General features: G+C 41.0%; 1 protein-coding gene across 6 annotated transcripts in view; it reads right to left on the bottom strand.

The window, feature by feature from the left end:
* Positions 1-19,852, bottom strand: part of GOLGA4 (golgin A4) — a 124,616-nt gene that overhangs the window by 15,597 nt on the left and 89,167 nt on the right. For all 6 annotated transcript variants that reach the window (XM_042903770.1, XM_042903768.1, XM_042903767.1 and 3 more), the window contains 4 exons: positions 12,886-12,999; positions 10,215-10,235; positions 9,940-10,008; positions 6,751-6,826 (listed from right to left, as the gene is read on the bottom strand). In XM_042903770.1, the coding sequence (XP_042759704.1) occupies positions 6,751-6,826; positions 9,940-10,008; positions 10,215-10,235; positions 12,886-12,999 (280 nt within the window). The remainder of the gene's footprint in view (positions 1-6,750; positions 6,827-9,939; positions 10,009-10,214; positions 10,236-12,885; positions 13,000-19,852) is intronic.

Genomic DNA, 19,852 nt, shown 5'->3' on the forward strand with positions numbered 1-19,852 from the left:
AATAACAGATCACACTGTGCTGTAGGATAATATAATAAAGCTTCCACTATGAGAGCTATGAACAATAAGTGAGCCTCTAAATGCCAAAGCTGAAAGCAGCCTTTTATTGTAACTTTATATTCCTTTTGGCTGAGAATTTAAGTCACCATTTGCTCAGTGAAAAGAAACAAACAAATGAAAGCTGAAGTACTATTCACACGTATGAGATTGGCAAAGTCCCGAAAGTCGGATAACATCTGAGATTGGCAAAGTCCCGAGAGTCGGACAATTCCAAGCACTGGTGAGTACGCAGAACGGAGATGCCTGTGCATGTGCGGAGTGAGCTGATACAAGCACTCTGAACAACTTCACATGACTCTGCAGAACTTCCTGAAGTGGAAGGATGAGCATGTTCTGTAACGCAGTAATTTAATTCCTACCAGTACATCCTAGAGAAATGCTTCATATGTACACCAGAAGTCAATGTTCACAGTTACACTGTTTATAAAAGCAAAATTAAGACAGTTCAAAGGTCCACCAATAGGAGAATAAGTAAAGTATGGTATAAAGATACAACATATTGTGAAAATCAGCATTCAAAATGGTTAAACTATAGCTTCACACACATTAAAATTAACAACTCAGGAAACTGATGTTGGCAAGGATGCAGAGAAAGGGGAAAACGTTTGCACCGTTGGTGGGCATGCAAACTGGTGCAGCCGCTCTGGAAAACAGCATGGAGGGTCCTCAAAAAACTAAAACTAGAACTACCCTACGACCCAGCAATAGCACTGCTAGGTATTTACCCAAAGGATACAAAAATGCTGATTTGAAGGGGCACACGCACCCCAATGTTTATAGCGGCACTACTGACAACAGCCAAAGTATGGAAAGAGCCCAATGTCCATCCACTGATGAATGGATAAAGATGTGGTATACGTATACAATGGAATACTGCTTGGCAGTGAAAAATAGTGAAATCTTGTCATTTACAACAAAGTGTATGGAACTAGAGTATATTATGCTAAGTTAAATAAGTCAGAGAGAGACAAGTATCATAGGATTTCACTCATATGTGGAATTTAAAAAACAAAACAGATGAACATAGGAGAAAGGAAGGAAAAAAATTAGGTAAAAAGACAGAGGAAGGAAAAACATAAGAGACTCTTAAATACAGAGAACAAACTGAAGGCTGCTGGAGGGGCGGTGGGTGGGGGAATGGGCTAAATGGGGGATGGGTATTAAGGAGGACCCTTGTTGGGATGAGCACTGGGTGCTGTATGTAAGTGACGAATCACTAAACTCTACTCCTGAAATCAATACTACACTGTGTTAACTAATGTGAATTTAAATTTAAAAAAAAAAAAAAAAAAAAGGTTGAACTATAGCTTCACACCTATTAGAATGAAATCCAAAATCATAATGCTGGGTGAAATAAAGGCAAGAACATGCAGAATACATATAATCTGATATCATTTCTATACAGCCCAAACATTAAAGTCACTTGTTTTAGGGAACAGTACGTATACACGTTACCAGTGGTCACCCTCGGGAGAGAACGGAGATACGAGACTGAAGAGCAGTACGAGGAGCACTGACGACGTTCTAGATGGTGAATTCACAGGTGTTAACCGTCTTCATACTTGATATTTACACCCTGTGTGTTTGTACGTTTGGAATATTTCACTTTTAAAAAGCGTACACTTTTAAAGACCCAATTCACTCAAACCACACTCAGCAAATACAGAGCGCCCAGAACTAAATAATGACAATGTACTATTTCCTCTTCAAAAGCCATCTCTCTAGATATCACCCTTAAGTGTTTCATTCCTCTAGATTGACGCAAAGTGTAAGAGTTTACAATGTACACTTTTCAGAAAAATAATTGATTTTATTATTATAAACATGTAGATCACTTACATCTAGCCATTTTCCTGGACAAGTAATTAATACTGTTTTCCAATGCATGTACCCTTTCCTGTCTTCTCCCTAACAGTGGCATATAAAAGAAATTTCTTCCTCTTTTTATAATTCTTACTTTGGGTTTTAAGCAATGAGAGTGGAAATCAGTTATCATTCAAATAAAGACGCTTGCCAAATTGTCTACCCATTGCTTCTTGTGAGTCTTTCCAAATAACTTTGTGGGAATATTGCTCAGCATTTTTAATACGATCCTTTACCTGGGCCCAATTCCAAAACGCGTAACTGGAAAATCCATTTAACTACACTTAGCACAACCTTAATCAACTAAGCGTATGACAGACAATTTTAGTTAAAAGCAGACATGTGCAGATATCCTTCAAAAATGCACAAGAATGTCTCCTGAAAATGCATTTACTTAACTGGAAAATAAAAACGAGAAACAAATTTTACATTTACGATCACACCTAAGAATAAATGTAAGAAGAGAGGTACAAGAGGTAGTCAGAACAATAAACATTATTGACTGAAATTACAGAAGTCCTAAGTAAATGTTGAAAGATCATGATTATGGGTTGGAGACTCAATCCCATATAGGTGCCAATTCTCCTCAATTTTTCTATAAATTCAATGCAATCCTAATCAAAACCTTCCCAGGTTTGGGTGTGTGTTATGAATGCAATTTTACAATCTGATTCTGAAACTTAAATTGACAAAGAGTTAAGAATAGCTAAGACATTCTTGAAAAACAAAGTAGGAGGGCTTCCCCAACTAAACAGCAAGATATATTATAAAGTCATCATAATTGAGTGAGGTGTTACAGCAGGCAAAGACAAATTCACGTAGGAGCTATACCCCAGATAGATAACAGGGCACATTTCCGCTTACAGAAGAATGCCAGTTAATATCTGCACAAGAAATGGTAGGATCTGAATGATCACCGTTACACAATGACTGGTGAAACAACCGATGTTGGCCAACGGTCACCACTGGGTGCTAACGTCTAAGGCGAAAGGTGAGGAATCAGACTGACGGCACCCGGAACCGTGTGAAAGATACTGCTAAGATAACGTGTGTCTTTCGCTGGGAGGCAACAGGCAGTACGGCTCCCTTGAGGAGGCACCACTGCCAATAACACAGTCTCCATCTGATCAAGCCCCTCGTTCTAACGACCAGGGGCTGGAACACCAAGAGTTCAGAACGTGTGAAACTTGAGCACAAGTAATTTGGTCTCTTGAATAAATAAAGGGGAAAAGAAGAGAGAAAGAGAGAGGGAGACAGAGAGAGACAAGGAAGGCAGACTTTTAAAAGAGATTTAAGCAATTTCTCAATCAAATGCAAGGTACGGATACTACTTGGCTACTGATTCAAATAAACCAACTGTTTACCACCATCACCACAAGAAAACATTTGTGAAGCTACAGGTAAGTTTCACTGTGACTAGTTATTTGAACATACTAAGGAATCGCTGTGAAAGTTTTTGGTGTGATACTAGCACTATGCTTATTGGTTTCATTTTATCTTATTTTTTAATGTGTATTTATTTTTGAGAGAGAGAGAGAGAGAGAGAGAGAGAGCATGAGTAGGGGAGGGGCAGAGAGAGAGGGAGACACAGAATCCAAAGCAGGCTCTAGGCTCTGAGCTGTCAGCACAGAGCCCGACGCGGGGCTCGAACTCACAAACCGTGATATCATGACCTGAGCCAAAGTCAGATGCTTATCCGACTGAGCCACCCAGGTGCCCCTAGTACTACAGGTATTGTTAAGGAATCCTTTGTATAGATGTATACTGAAATTGTTTATATCAAATAAGATATGATATTTAGGACTGACTTTAAAATAATCCAATAGAGCAAGGTTAGGAAAGGTTGGGGGTACAGATGAATCAAGATTAGATATGTCTTAATAATTGTTGAGGGTGACGTGTACATGTGTGTTCATTATATACCACACTTATTACTTTTCTATACGTCTAAAAAATAAAAAAATTAAGACAATAAAGACACCAGCTAGTAAATATCTTTACAATACATATATACATATACACACACACATACATATATGTATACATGTATATGTAGTATACAAGGATTAATATTCAGAATTGTTTTAAAACTGCAAATCAAAGGAAAAGGAGAGATAACCTAATCTTAGAAAACAAAAAAGGAATGGCTGGGACTTCGCAAAAGAAGAAATACAGCTAAAATGAATGAATAAAAAAATGAACAATCATATAAGATGTTCAACATGATTACTAGTAAGAGAGAGGTAATTAAAATCACAAGTCATAGCTTAGCATTAAGGGCCATAGCCAAGCATTAAGGGCCTTTAATAAAGTTAGCACCGCTGAATTAATTTAGCACCAGCATTAAGGGGCTGGAGTGACAAGACCTCACACACATTGCTGGTGGGAATGAAAACTAGTACAAAAAACATAGAAAACAATCTCCTATATTATCTTCAAATTGCATCTAGTTTGCCAATCTAGGATAGGATGTGCGTGAAAGCATTCACACCCTATGACTCAGCAAGCCCGGTCGTAGTTGTACAGAGAAAGTCTCTCACGTGAGTACGAGGAAGACGTGTACAAGAACGTACAAAACTGATCAATCGAATTGAGCGAACAAGAGCCACACACAACACAGACGTATCTCAAAACTTGCATTATGCAAAAGAAACAAATACAACCTTACAGTATGATTCTATTACATAAAGTTTCAAAACAAGCAAAATCTAAACAAAATATTGTTTAGAAATATATACATAGGTGGTACACAACGAAGAACAACAATGGTTAACATAGAGTCGGGAAAAAATCAGGGTGAGGGGAGGAATAAAGATATTATTGCAGAGGCTTACATAAAGGTTTCTGAAGAACCGGTCAGTGATCTTTTATTTCTTCCTGTATGATGGGTGCTTATTCTGTTGTTACTCTTTAGAAAGACCCAGCATGGTCACCTGGGGGGCTCAGTCAGTCAAGCGTCTGACTTCAGCTCAAGTCACCATCTCACGGTCTGTCGGTTCGAGCCCACAGCGTCGGGCTCTATGCCGACCGCTCGGAGCCTGGAGCCTGCTTCAGATTCTGTGTCTCCCTCGGTCTCTGCCCCTCCCCTGCTCATGTTCTCTCTCTCTCTCTCTCTCTCAAAAATAAACATTAAAAAAAAACCAAAAAGGCAGCATGGTGAGGAGATTACTGTGCTTGTTGAACCAGACTGATTGGGTTGGTGAGGGGATTAAACGAGCTGAGATACGACACAGCGCCTCACACTTAGCGACACTCAGGTGTTCCCCGCCTTTCGAAAATTCACATCACGCCGCTTCTCTTCCACAAAAGGCCTGCATCAGTACGTGCCTCTGCTAACCGCAAGAAATCTAAAGAGGCTTTTTGCTTTCACGAAGAAAGGCGAAGTGGAAATGGTGCTCGGCATCCATCTGGCAGTGGGCCATCAGAGACGCGGCACAGACCGCTGCGGCCAGAGCGGCCCCACCTCACCCCTTCCCCAGCAACCACACTCAGTACCCGGCCGCCGTCGCTTCGCACGGTGCCTGTGAGCATCGGTGTCTTATCTCGATTGGTTTTGTGCGTCTGTTAGCAAGACATGTCTAAGGTAGCAGACAGGCCTAAGAGAGGAGACTTTCGGGTCTGGGGATGCTAAACATTTTTCCACATAAATTAATGGTAATTGCTTCTCTGTTTTACACCATTTCAGCTAATGAAAGGTATGACAGGAACGCTCTGCTCTCGGAGGAGGGAAGGGACGCGTACAGGTGTTAGTTATTAAATAAACTGGACATGTGTGTTCATTTCACAATTTAAAACTGAGAACAAAAGAAAATGATAAAAATCTGAAGGTGAAACTAACAAAAAGAATCAGCAGTATTCTCTATGCACTGCTGAGCACGGATGCAGCAGTTACGCTGACGATCGCATCTGCTGACTTAGACACGGCAAACGATCCTTGTAGCAGGAGTCCTCTCTGCAATGAGCCACGGGCCACTTCCAAGGCAGTTTTCTCTTGTTTTTGAAGAGCATTTTGGAAAGAATCCAAAGCGAGGCCTTGCTTAATTTAATTAAAAATTGTATAATATCTTGTTATTTCATTGCATTAAGCAAGAGCTTTCAAAAACACAAAGGAAAGGTTTACATTTAGGCCCTAGTGCTTCCCCGAAGAAGCAGAAAGCTTTACAAAACATTTAGCAAAATAAAACTATTCTTAATGAAGTGAGGTGTAAAACTGAGAATGGAAAATTGTAATGAGATTATTCAAGGACCATGATTACCTCACGATCATGAGTTTACATAGTTGTATATAACCATGTAAACACTCAAGTTCATTCTTAAAACCCTTTGTAAGCAGTGCATTTATTTCAATCAAGAGAATATCATCCTTTCCTACCTTGAATATAAGAATTTTTATGAAATTATTTTCTCCCTAAATCCAAGCTTAAAGTAGATAATTTTGGCATTATTATAATAGTAAAAAACGGAAGCATCTAAAAGATATAACTGTGTCTGTATGAGTATATACAGTAGATCATACAAATGTTTGCATACATACAGAAGAGTCTGGAAAAATATACATAAATTGCCACTAGGTCGGTTCCATCCGGATAGTGTGGAACAAGTGCAGTCCCACTTACACACTGCGGCAGTTTGATTTTTTTTACAACGGATACGCATTATTTTGTTTTAGATTACTAGCACGCTTTCCTTAAAACTAGCTGTTATCGGTGAATTACAAAGGTAAAATATATTCATGGTAAAGAACAGACACGCAAAGACAAAAACAAAAATCATCCCTAAGTGCACCAATAGGAGATAACCATGGATCACATAAGAGACCATTCATACCTTTGTAAGGTGTCCCCACAGTTGTGGCATATACATTCTTTTCGTATTTCTTCAAACGGTCTTCTAAATTGTGAATCTAAAAGTAACAAATACTCAAATTGTATCATAAGATTCACACAGAAACCATATGTAAAAAAAAGGGCTTCTGTAGGCACTAGGTTCTTTCATACTTAAGACAGAACACAGGCAAATACGATTAATGCAAATGGTTTCTTAGATATGGCACCAAAAGCCGTATCTACAACAAACAAAAGAGAAACAGATCTACAACATATCTACAACATACCACATAGAGAAACATATCTACAACAACAAAAGGGAAAATATACAAAATGACCTTTATCGAAAGTAAAACTTTTGTGCCTCAAAGGATATTATCAAGAAACTCAAAAGAGAACCCACAAAGTGGAGAAAACACTTGCAAATCACATACCCGATGAGGGACTTGTATCTAGCATACAAGTGTGAAGCGTACAACTAAACACGAAACCAAGTAACCCAACTAAAAAATGAGCAAAGGACTTGAACAGACATTGTTCCAAGTAAGACATGCAAATGGCCAACAAGCAGATAATAAGATGCTCAACATCATCAGTCATTAGGAAAATGCAAATGAAAACCGTAATGAGAAACCACCTCGTACCAACTACCATGGCTATATCCAAAAAACTTGTTGGTGAGGATGTGGAAAAACTGGAATCCTTATAACTTTGTTGGTGTGAACATAAAATGGTGCCACCACGTAAAATAGTTGGGCGGTTCATCAAAAAGGGAAACATATAATTACCACATGATCTAGCAATTCCACTCCTGGGTGTACATACCCCAAAAAACTGGAAATAGGTACTCAAACCAAAACTTGTACATAACGTTCCTGATGGCACTATTCGTAATAGCCAGAAGGTAGAAACACCCCAAACATTCATAAACTGATGAATGGATAAACAAAGTACGGTATATCCATATAATGAAATAGTACTCAGCCATAAAAAAGTATCAAGTACTGATACATGCCACAATGATGAATCTTAGAAACATCATGCTGAGCAAAAGAAGCCACATACGAAAGCTAGGTTTTGGGGCGCCTGGGTGGCTCGGTCGGTTAAGCGTCCGAGTTTGCCTCAGGTCATGATCTCACGGTCCGTGAGTTCGAACCCCACGTCAAGCTCTGTGCTGACAGCTTAGAGCCTGGAGCCTGTTTCAGATTCTGTGTCTCCCTCTCTCTCTGCCCCTCCCCTGTTCATGCTCTGTCTCTCTCTGTCTCAAAAATAAATAAATGTTGGGGCGCCTGGGTGGCTCAGTCGGTTAAGCGTCCGACTTCAGCTCAGGTCACGATCTCGCGGTCTGTGAGTTCGAGCCCCGCGTCGGGCTCTGGGCTGATGGCTCGGAGCCTGGAGCCTGCTTCCGATTCTGTGTCTCCCTCTCTCTCTGCCCCTCCCCTGTTCATGCTCTGTCTCTCTCTGTCTCAAAAATAAAATAAATGTTGGGGCGCCTGGGTGGCGCAGTCGGTTAAGCGTCTGACTTCAGCCAGGTCACGATCTCGCGGTCCGTGAGTTCGAGCCCCGCGTCAGGCTCTGGGCTGATGGCTCAGAGCCTGGAGCCTGTTTCCGATTCTGTGTCTCCCTCTCTCTCTGCCCCTCCCCCGTTCATGCTCTGTCTCTCTCTGTCCCAAAAATAAAAAAAATAAAAAAATAAAAAAATTAAAAAAAATTTAAAAAATAAAATAAATGTTAAAAAAAAAAATTAAAAAAATAAAATAAAATAAATAAATGTTAAAAAAAATTAAAAAAAAAAGAAAGCTAGGTTTTATATGATTATATTTACAAAAGATACTCCTAACAGGCAAATTCACAGACACAGGAGTAGATCAGCGGTTGCCAAAAGGTAACAAGGAATGACTGCTTAATGGGTTAGGAGGTTTTCTGATGGGGTGATGAAGAATTCTGGAACTAGATAATGGTGATTGTTTCACAACACTGTGAATGAACTAAATGTCAACGAACTATGCACTTTGGTTAAGATGGTCAATGTTACGTTATGTGTATTCTGCCACCATAAAAATATCTAATACAAAAATTGCCATGCTAGCAGTTGGAAAATTTGAGGATGCTAAAAGAAGGGAATTTTCAGGCAGCAATCTGGAGAATAGATGAGAAAAGATAAACCACTGGGAAGTAGGAAAAAATTAAGTAGCATTGGGACTTAGCGTCCATAATTTTTTTAAAAAATATTGTGAAAATTTTCTATCCTACTCAGCCACAGAGAATATAGTACAATTAATGCCCATATGCCCACCCATTACCTAAGTTCAACGATTATCAAGATCTTTGTATGTATGACTTTTTAAGAAAAATGGGAAATCCCCAGAGATGTAGCCTTCAAACAGCCTGCTGACTTGTGCCATTCTCTCTCCGGAGTTCGGAAAGAAAGACTACTAAAGATGATGCACCACAGACACACGTACACTGGGACTCTTATGCTTGGGCATCCTTTTAGGCACATATACATAATCCTTTTGAAATCTAATAATTGGACAATATATGGACAAAACTTATTCAAGGAAGACAATTTAGCCACTAGGAAAAAGTAGTAAAAATTGATGTCAAATATATTTTTCCCTCTGATAAAAACGAGAAAATTCCTTTTTTAATTTTTTTTAATGTTGATTTATTTTTGAGACAGAGAGAGAGAGAGAGAGAGAGAGAGCAGGGGAGGGGCACACAGAGAAAGAGGGAGACACAGAATGCAAAGAGGCTCCAGGCTCTGAGCTGTCAGCACAGAGCCTGATGCGGGGCTTGAACTCACAAACTGTGAGATCATGACCTGAGCCGAAGTCAGATGTTTAACCGACTGGGCCACCCAGGTGCCCCAGAAAATTGCTTTTTTAAAAAACTTAAGTTATTACAAATTAAACAAAAATTCTTATCCAAGATGTTAAGCACTGGAAAGAGTAAGATGCAAATGTTCTTGTTTAAATACATGCGATCGATCACAAATTTAAGAGATATCCTCTAGCACATTCAGATTTGGGAATAAAATTTCCTGTGCAAGACAAAATTGCAAAGCCAACTATTAAATCAGTATGATATCAGGTCTTTTTAAAAAATTAGCTAAATGAGATCCAAGTACATACTAATGTAAATTTTAAGGCCGTCAGTTCAACACAGAAGGCACCAATTAAACCCGTACCTGTTCTCTGAACTCTTGCTCTTTCAACTTTGAATCACTGATGAGAGTAGTCTTCTGTGCTAGTTGAGTCTGAAAGAACAAAAGTCAGATCTGAAGCGCGTATGAATTTCATCACCGCCTGAATATACTACTATATTGCCTCGTAAAATTTTGCTTGCTAAAACAGTTACCTTTATGTTTCAACTTAAAACACAAAATACTCCTGAATACAATACAATACACAATACAATACAATATACTGCCTTCAGTCAAATTCAGTGAAGAACTAGTCTTACCTGTAACTCCATAATTGTTACCTGAAAATGGAAAAGAAAAAAAATGAGTGGATACTACACTAAAATCTGTAGGAAACAATAAAATAGAATAATAGGAAATAACTAGAAAATAAAAACTTAGTCTTTTGGAAGTGATAACATTTGAGATGAGACAACTTTAAATATTTGCTTTCAACCTCATCTATTTTGTTACACAAACTATTGTGGTGTGGATACACACCAACATAGGTAAACACAAAGAAAAAGTACTGGAAATTCAGTCACCAAACTCCTAACAATGATTACTACTTGGCAAGGACAGGTGCCCACCAGAGAAGGCTCATTCTGTATACTTACGTATTATCTCTTTTATAACAAGAATATATTCATTTATTATTTCTATGATTCAAAAAAATTAAACATATTAACATCTATTTAAAGCATATCGGCCCCTTAGGGAAACTTCTAAAGGACAATTTCTGGGAATCCACTCGAAGCTATAATCACAAACTATTCTTCATTGAACTCAACACTGATATATAACTCACTGTCTCCCAGAAGCATCAAAGATGCTCAAAAAGGATAAAAACTCATGAAGAATAAAACAAAACATTTTTTAGCGTAGAAATAATAATTAAGGATTTTTTTTTAATGTTTATGTAATTTTGAGAGAGAGAACAGGGGAGGGGAAGAGAGAGAGAGAGAGAGACTGAGGATCTGAAGTGGGTCCGCTCTGTCAGCAGAGAGTCCGACGCGGGACTCGAACTCAAAACCCGCGAGACCACGACCTGAGCCAAAGTCAGATGCTTAACCAACTGAGCCACCCAGCCGCCCCAATTTCTCTCCCCTTTCTTTTGACACAAGGTAAAGGACTCAGGAGACCTTCTGAATATTAATTTCATGTTTCAATACTGGAAGGCATCCCAGCACAGGTCGAAGTAACACTACACGCAACGACGCTTATTCTGATACTGAGGAAAAGAACACGTAGCGAAGTACATGCACTCTCCTCAGAGAATTAATGTTTAACAGCACCTGGTATATTCAAATCGTGCCCAGACGGCAAAAACCAAAAACAGGAAAACTAACTTGCAACTATCAAAGAAATACCTGCTGGGTGCTAACTGCTAAGATATGTGCACCAAGTAGCGCAGCACAGCAGAGCCCCTTATAAAGGCTTCTCCTCCCCATCTGGAAGAAGTGACCCAGGCAACGGGTTGTCTAGAAAACTGCTCCCTGGTAACCGACATTCTATGATGAATCCTCTACAGCTCCCGACGAGGAGTTCACGAACCTCATGGCCTCAGGCCGGTACCCTGTCCAGCGTCTCGACCTGGGGCCCACACGGCAAACATGGCCCATCTTCATAGCATCGACTATACGGCTGGAACCCTAAAAACGCCCACTTATGTACTGCCAGGGAGCTCTGAATCCAGTCCCGTTTTCCAAAATAATCCCACTACATTTGCCTCTAGCCCATTAACCAAGGAGAAAAACAGAAATTGTTTTTCTTACTCATAAATAACCAAAAACAATTTATGTGACTACAAATAAGGATGTATTATAGAAGAGAATATAAGATCTATATGAGTATTTAGCACAGAATATAAAAATTTAAAATTATCCTATTTTCAGTGTGCCTGGATGACTCAGCCAGTTGGGCGTCCGACTTCGGCTCAGGTCATGGTCTCATGCTCCTGAGAGTCCCCGCGTCGGACTCTGTGCTGACACCTCGGAGCCTGGAGCCTGCTTCGGATTCTGTGTCTCTGGCTCCCTCTGCCCCTCCCCCACTCACGCTCTGTCTCTCAAAAATAAATAAAAACATTACAAACTTTTTTTTAATCATCCAATTTTCTATGGACGCTTTTTGCCTAAGCCCCTGGGCAATGAGGTTCACTTTCCGCTGTATTCTTTCTTTCTAAGGAAAAGACTAAGAAGCATTGCTGTAACAGAAATGTCCAGGGGTGCCTGGGTGGCTCAGTCGGCTGAGCATCCGACTTCGGCTCAGGTCATAACCTCGCGGTTCGTGAGTTCAAGCCCCACATCGGGCTCCGTGCTGACAGCTGGGAGCCTGGATCCTGCTTCGGATTCTGTGTCTCCCTCTCTCTCTGCCCCTTCCCTGCTCACACTCAATCTCTCTCTCTCTCAAAATAAATAAATAAATAAATATTTTTTTTTTTTTAATTAGAAAAAAAAAAAAGAAAGAAAGAAATGTCCAGGCTCAGAATGCCTGGGGGGCTCAGTTGGTTGAGCGTCTGACTCTTTTTGGCTCAGGTCATGATCTCACAGTTCAGGAGATCGAGCCCCGTGTTAGGCTCTGCGCTGTCAGTGTGGAGCCTACTTGGGATTCTCTCTCTGTCTCTCTCTCTCTGCCCCTCTCCCACTCGTGTGCACACACACACTCTCTAAATAAATGAATAAACGTTAAAAAAAAAAAAAAAAGAAATGTCTAGGCTCTGAAGTCTGGCAGATGAGGTTTAAATTCCCAACACAACATTTATAGTGTGAGCTTGGACACTTTATTTAACCTCTATGAACCTCGGTTTCACTGCCTATAAAACAGAGGCAAAAACCTCTCTCCACAAGGTTTTGGGTAGGATTAAATGAGGTAAGTATGCAGGTTAGCAGGCAAGTCAAATGACAGAAATGACAGTGTCTTTAAGAAACAGCAGCAAAGACCAGTTGCCCTCACTTTGTCATTGCTAGGATTCTCCTCCTGATGCAGCCTTTGCTGGTATTTATTCTGTAGCTCCTCGAGTTGAGTCTGGAGGTCCATTACTTTAGCAGTCATTTCTTCTTCCCGAGCCTTTAGGATAAAGACAAACAAACAAGTGTGAATTAACATATCAAAAAGAGCATCGCAGAGAGGCAACGCAGTGTATGGAAAACCACCTCTGAAGGAGAAACAAACACCTAACCAGTTTGGAGGCACAAACCGCTGTTTCTATGGTCGGTCATGACTATGCTCTACACACCTTCTTTCATGTCCCACTTTAAGCACCACGCTCGCCATTCCTACGGTATCACTGTTCCCTCTCGCTCCCCCTGTCCCCACCCCATAAAGCCCACTGAGCAGTGTCTTTCCCCTGAAGCGACAACCAGCAGGTGTTCGCCAGGTGGTGACAGAACTCGGACACAGAGCCTGTGTGTCAGGAGTCTGCCCTTTTCCACGTTAGGATTTGACTTCCAGAAAATACCCGTTCATATAAACGAGTAGAGGGGCGCCTCAGTGGCACAGTCGCTTAAGCGTCCAACTCTTGCTCTTGGCTCAGGTCACGATCTCATGGTTTTGGAGTTGGAGTCGCGAGCTGGGCTCTGTGCTGACAGTGTGGAGCCTGCTTGGGATTCTCTCACTCTCTCTGCCCTGCCCTTCCCCTGCTCATGCTGTCTCCCTTTCTCTCTCTCTCTCTCAAAATAAATAAATAAACTTAATTATGATGCCGTGGAGCCTGCTTCAGATTCTGTCTCTCCTCCTCTCTGCCCTCCACTTGTGCTTGCTCTCTCTCTCTCAAATAAATAAACTTAAAAAAAATTATAAACTAGTACTTTTAGGCACAGCAGTGCTCAACCAGCTAGTAACGTACTGATCACAAGAAGTTGCGGAGGCCTTCCCCAACCCTTTGGAAAAGCCGTGAAAATCAAGAAATGCTTCTTTGTCCTGGTTCAGTACACCTGCACATCTATACATGTGCCTCCCAACAACACCAGTGGTTCTCTGGGCTAAAATGTTCAACTAAAGTTTAGGTAAAAAAAAAAAAAAAAAAAAAAAAAAAAAAAGATAAGTTATTGTCCAGTGTATTAGTAGCCATGTAATGTCTCCATTTGCCCCAAACTTAACAAAAAACAAAAACAAAAACAAACAAACAACAACAACAAAAACAAAGCTGAAAAAGTATATGTGACTTATTGGTCCAAAAATCCTACTTAGAAAATGTGGTATTCAAATCATTCTCTCTTCTGCTTTGATTACCTTGTAAAGGCTATTGCCCATTCTAGATTTCTTCATTTGTCTTGAAAACTGCCCTGACTTATCATACAGAGCAGTCCAGACCTCTTCTTGATCTTATAAATCTTGCAATAACCTTTGTGCTGAAAGAACATTTGGAATTGGAATATTGATCAGATTTGAGTAATGAAGACAAGTGTTTGCTGAGTAAGAAGCTAAACAGGAAAAGCAGCAACCAACAGGTATCTGATGTAACAGATGCTGACTGGACAGGACCATCATCCCCAAAAACAAACAAAAAGAAACAGGCCCCTGGCACAAAATAAGGCAACGAACCACGGGGACACTTGGAAAATTTACTTTTAAATGCCACTTGTCACGAAACAGACCAACCGAGAAAGACTGAACCCCTTCCGGCAACATAAGCAGGGCCATCTGGTAACCAGCCTCCTCAGACGTCTCCCCACTGAGGCTCGCTTGAACCTAGCCTCCACCCCTAAAACACCAGCAACCACAAACTCTTGTCAACGTTATTGCCCACGGTCTCGGTTTACTGTTTTTATTCTACCACGGCACATCCTGTGTGGACGTCTATGTCAATGTGGTTTAGGCACCTTTGAAAGGATCACCTCTACAGCTACTTATTCAGTTGGGCTCAGGTTTTAATACGACAATCAGCGGTGTCTGACATTTCCTGTGACAGTTGTGGGACACCAATCTACAGTAAACCCTCTAAGAATTAGGAAAAGAATCCCTTCTGTATTATTTTGTACTTTAAGAAACAATTTTCTAACTTCCTTTATAAAAGTATCCTAGTCTCTTGGAGGAGGGAAAAAAAGGACTGTTTACTTCAAAGTAAAAACAATAAAGAAAACTCATTAAATTCAATGTTAACGCGCACCATGGAAATCACGTTTGAAAGTCTGGTTATTACACCAAAGCCAAATCACTAAAATGCAGCCCATGTCAAAAGGAAACTTCCTCCCAGTGGGATTGCTTGGAGTTGGAACCGGCTATTACTTAAGCTCACTTATGTGAGTTCTCCGTTCTTCCTTGAAGATGTCACCAGTCTCTCTTCCCAAACGAGTTCCTGCCTGCCGTGCCACGTGCCTCCTCTTTCGAATTCACCAAGTATCTGGTCTGTGCCAAGTACAGTGCTAGGTCCTCAAGACTAGAGATGATAAACAAAACCCCTCCCCACCAAATGCTTGTAATCTAGGAGAAAGGACAGATACATTAATATTTTCCTACACACATTATGTATGTATGAAAAAAGTTACATGTTATAAGTGAAGTGATGAATATAGGTGAGTACCAAAAGAACACAGATGCAATTAATTCTATTTAAGGCGTTCAAAAAAAAAACTGTAAGGGAAAACAGTATGATGCAAAAAAAAAAAAAAAAATTCAAAAAGCAAACTTTTGGTAGAAAAGGGAAAAAATAACGTATTTCATTTTTGTTTCTGTTTACATAAGAAAACACTGGAATACTATTACAGAAACTAATCATTGACTCCTGGTTCAACATGGCGACATAGGAAGGTCCTGAACTCACCTCCTCCCACAGACACACTGTGTCTCCAACTACATATGAAACAATTTCCTCTTCAAAAAAACAAAACAAGAAACAAAAGCCTGGCTGAGTGATGACCACACATCAGGCAAAGAGGGGAAAAAAACACACTGAAGAGGGCAGGAGAGGCTAAGATACAACCTTGCTAAACCCCATCCCCAGTGTTACAACCAACAATTGGGAGGAAACTCAAAACCCAGAACTTCTCCCTGAGGACTGAAGGGTTTGAAACCCACACTGGGCATCCCAACTTTTAAGACATATACTTCAGAGACAAGCCCCCAATACATCTAACTTTGAAAACCAACAGGGCTCACATCCTGAGACCCACAAACTGTAGTGATCTGAGTAACCATTCTTAAAGGGCTCACCAAGGTGCCTGGACTCACCCACCCGGGGCCCAGCTCCCAGGGAGCCAACTGCACCCAGACTTCAAGTGAAGGGGACGCACTTGCTTACATTAAAGCGTCTGCCTGAAGGGCAGACATCTGATTTAACACACACATCTAGGAGGCCACAGAACGCTCTCCAGGGACACAGACTGGCGGGTGCTATTTTTGCATGCTCCCTTTGACACGTTCCAGAGCACCAGTATCTCCCAGAAGGCAGCTTTTACGTGCATCTGGTGCCTGGATTTTTGCAGCTGCCAAGGTAGGGGACACCTCCTGATCACATTGCTCTGGAGGTCAGGGGAGCTTGTGTGCCTAGTCTCCTGAGACTGTCATAATCAATGTCACCCAGAAAGGAACCCCATCTGGGGTCCCAATTTTTACAGCTGCTGCCAGGGAACACTGCTACATTTCCTGGCTCTAGTGGACACTGGTCATGGATCCTGCATAAATGTACAGGAAAAAGGTCTTAGACAGCTACCACCCCAAGGGCAAAGCAAGAGGCAACAGACGCAGGAGTTCAGAGTTTCTGTGAAGGAGGCCTATTGGCTAATCACCATGACGGTGGCCTAAGGAGAAGGCTTCTGCTGAAACAAGCACGTGAGGGCAGAATGTCATCTTTTCCTTGGGCCATCTGCGAGCGCACCCTCTGCCATCCTCCAGAGCACCCGTCTCCTGGATGAGACGCGTCTGGTCCCCTGGTTTTTGCCACTACTGCCCACGGGACACCCCTTGATCACCAGGCCCTGGTGGCTGGGGCGGCTTGCGTTTCTGGACCCCATGGGACTATGGCAACTGGAGAGCCGGTTCTTCGCAGACTGCCACCCCCGGGGCGCTGCGCAGAGAGCGGACTGAAATACACCCTGAAATCTTACTGTGAAGGAGGCCTCTTTGCTTGTCCCGGAACCTTGGCCCGAAGGGCAGGCTTCAGGTTTGGCTCACATTTTGTGGCCAGTGGAGCTGCTCTCAAGAGCACAGGCTGTGCATGTCATTAGGGGGCTCTCCCTGCCTCTGCCGTGCTCCAGCTTACCAGTATCACCCAGAAAAGAGCTTATAGATTCATTTGGAGCCCTGAGTTTTGGGGCTGCCACCCAGGGTACCTACCCAGATTGCCTACCTCTGGTGGCCAGCAGGACTCACACTTGCTTACAGTCCCACAGGACTGTGTACGTTTGCCTACGGTTAAAAGCTGATACCTGAGGGTCGGGCTTCCAGTCAGCATGAATCTAGGCGCTGAGATCCTCCCTTCTGAAATACTGACAGGTGGCCGCACTTCCTCAACTACTGGGAACCATTAAAAAATAGAACAGGCTGCTCAGACAAGCACAAAGGATTAAGAGAAAACCAACAACTCAGGCAGGGCTGAATAGTAAGATTCATCTCCTACATGAGGCCATTCCTTCAAGACTGAGAGAGGTGGTTGTTTCATCTACTGTATAATCACTTATAAAGCTAGTTTACAGTTAGAAGACAAAAACAGTAAAAATAATTATGGTTATAATAATGAATAAAGATAAAAAGAAGACGCAGAATGAGGGGCACCTGGATGGCTCAGTTGGTTAAGCGTCTGACTTCAGCTCAGGTCATGATCTCATGGTTTGTGAGTTCAAGTCCCACATGGGGCTTGCTGCTGTCAGTGCAGAGCCTGCTTCAGATCCCCTGTCTCTCTCTCTCTCTCTCTCTGCCCCTCCCCTGCTTGAGCTCTCTCTCTCTCTCAAAAGTAAATAAACATTATTAAAAAAACGTAGAATGTAACATCGAAAACAAAAATGTCATGGAGTGATTATAACGCGGGGCTTTACAACAGAATCAAGCTTACGTTATCGACTTAAAATACTGTTATAAGTTGTTTTATGTAAGCCTCATGGTAATCACGAAGCAAAAACTATAATAAATACACAAAAGAGAAATATAAACATACGGCCAAAGAAAGTCATCAAACCATAAAGAAAGAGAACAGGAAAATCAGCATGGAACAGAGAGGAACTACAAAAACAGCCAGAAAACAATGAACAAAATGGCAAAAAGCATATACTTACCAAGAATTACTTTAAATGTAAATGGACTAAATTTTCCAATCAGAAGACTCAGGATGCCTAAATACATTAAAAACAAGACCCATCCGGGGCATCTGGGTGGCTCAGTCGGTTAAGTGACCAACTTCAGCTCAGGTCATGATCTCACGGTTTGTGAGTTCGAGCCCCACAACAGGCTCTGTGCTGACAGCTCAGAGTCTGGAGCCTGCTTCGGATTCTGTGTCTCCCTCTCTCTCTCTGCCCCTCCCCTGCTCATGCTCTCTCTCAAAAATAAATAAACATTTAAAAAAATTTTTTTAAACAAGACCCATCTATATGCTGCCCGCAAGAGACTCGCTTTATTTTTTTTAGTTAATTTGTTTTTGAGAGAGAGAGACCAAGTGGGATGGGGGAAGAGAGAGAGAGAGAGAGAGAGAGAGAGAGAGAGAGAGAATCTCAAGCAGACTCTGCACTGTCAGCACAGAGCCCAACGCGGGGCTTGAACTCACTAACTATGAGATCGTGACCTGAGCTGAAATCCAGTCAGACGCTTAACCAACTGAGCTACCCAGGCACCCCTAGAGATTCACTTTAGATGTAAGGATACATACACACACCAAAAGTAAAAGGATGAGAAAAGGTATTCCATGCAAATGTAAACAACAACAACAAAAAGCCAGGAGAGAATATCAGACAAAATAAGACTTTAAAACAAAGACTGTAAAATCAGAGACAAAGGAGGGTATCACCTAGTGATAAAGGGGTCAGCTCAACAAAAAAGACAAAACTTTTACAAATATTTATGCACCCAACATATGCACACCTAAATATATAAAGCAAATGCTAACAGACCTAAAGGGAGTCATAGACAGTAATACAATAATAGTGGGGGACTGTAAACCCCACTTACATCAATGGATAGATCATCCAGGCATAGATAGATAATCAATAAGGAAATAATGGCCTTAAGTGACATATTACACCAAACGAACTTAATAGAAATATACAGAATGCTCCATCCAAAAGCAAGAGAATACACATTTTTCTCAAGTGCACATGGAACATTTTCCAAGATAGGTCATATGTTAGGCCACAAAACAAGTCTTAATAAAGTTAGAGGATTGAACTCTATCAAGCATCTTTTCCAACCACAACAGTATGAAACTAGAAATTAATTACACAAAGAAAACTAGAAGGCATAGCCCAGGGAATATAGTCCATAATACTGAAATAGCATTGTATGTTGATAGATGGTAGTTATACTTATGGTGAGTGTAGCATAACATATAGAGAAGCTGAATCTCTATGTTGTACGCCTGAAACTAATGTAACATTATGTGTCAACTGTACGCAAATAAAAATTTTTTAAAAACACACACACACAGAAAACTGGAAAATTCACAAATATGTAGAGAATAACCACATGCTACTAAACAACCAATGGGTCAAAGTAGAAATCAAAAGAAAAAAAAAATCTTGAGACAAAAATGGAAATAGAACACACTAAAATTTACAGGATGGCAGCAAAAGCAGTTCTGAGGGTGTCCATAGTGATAAATACCTACTTCAAGACACATGAAAATTCTCAAATAAACAACCTAACTTTACGCACACCTCAAGGAACTAGAAAAAGACTGAATGAAGCCCAAAGTTAGCAGAAGAAAGGAAATAACACATTGGCGCAGAAATAAATGATCTCAACACTAAAAACACAATAGAAAATTGATCAGTGAAAC

This window comes from Panthera leo, chromosome C2 (genome assembly GCF_018350215.1).
Source record: "Panthera leo isolate Ple1 chromosome C2, P.leo_Ple1_pat1.1, whole genome shotgun sequence".
Classification (NCBI taxonomy): Eukaryota; Metazoa; Chordata; class Mammalia; order Carnivora; family Felidae; genus Panthera; species Panthera leo.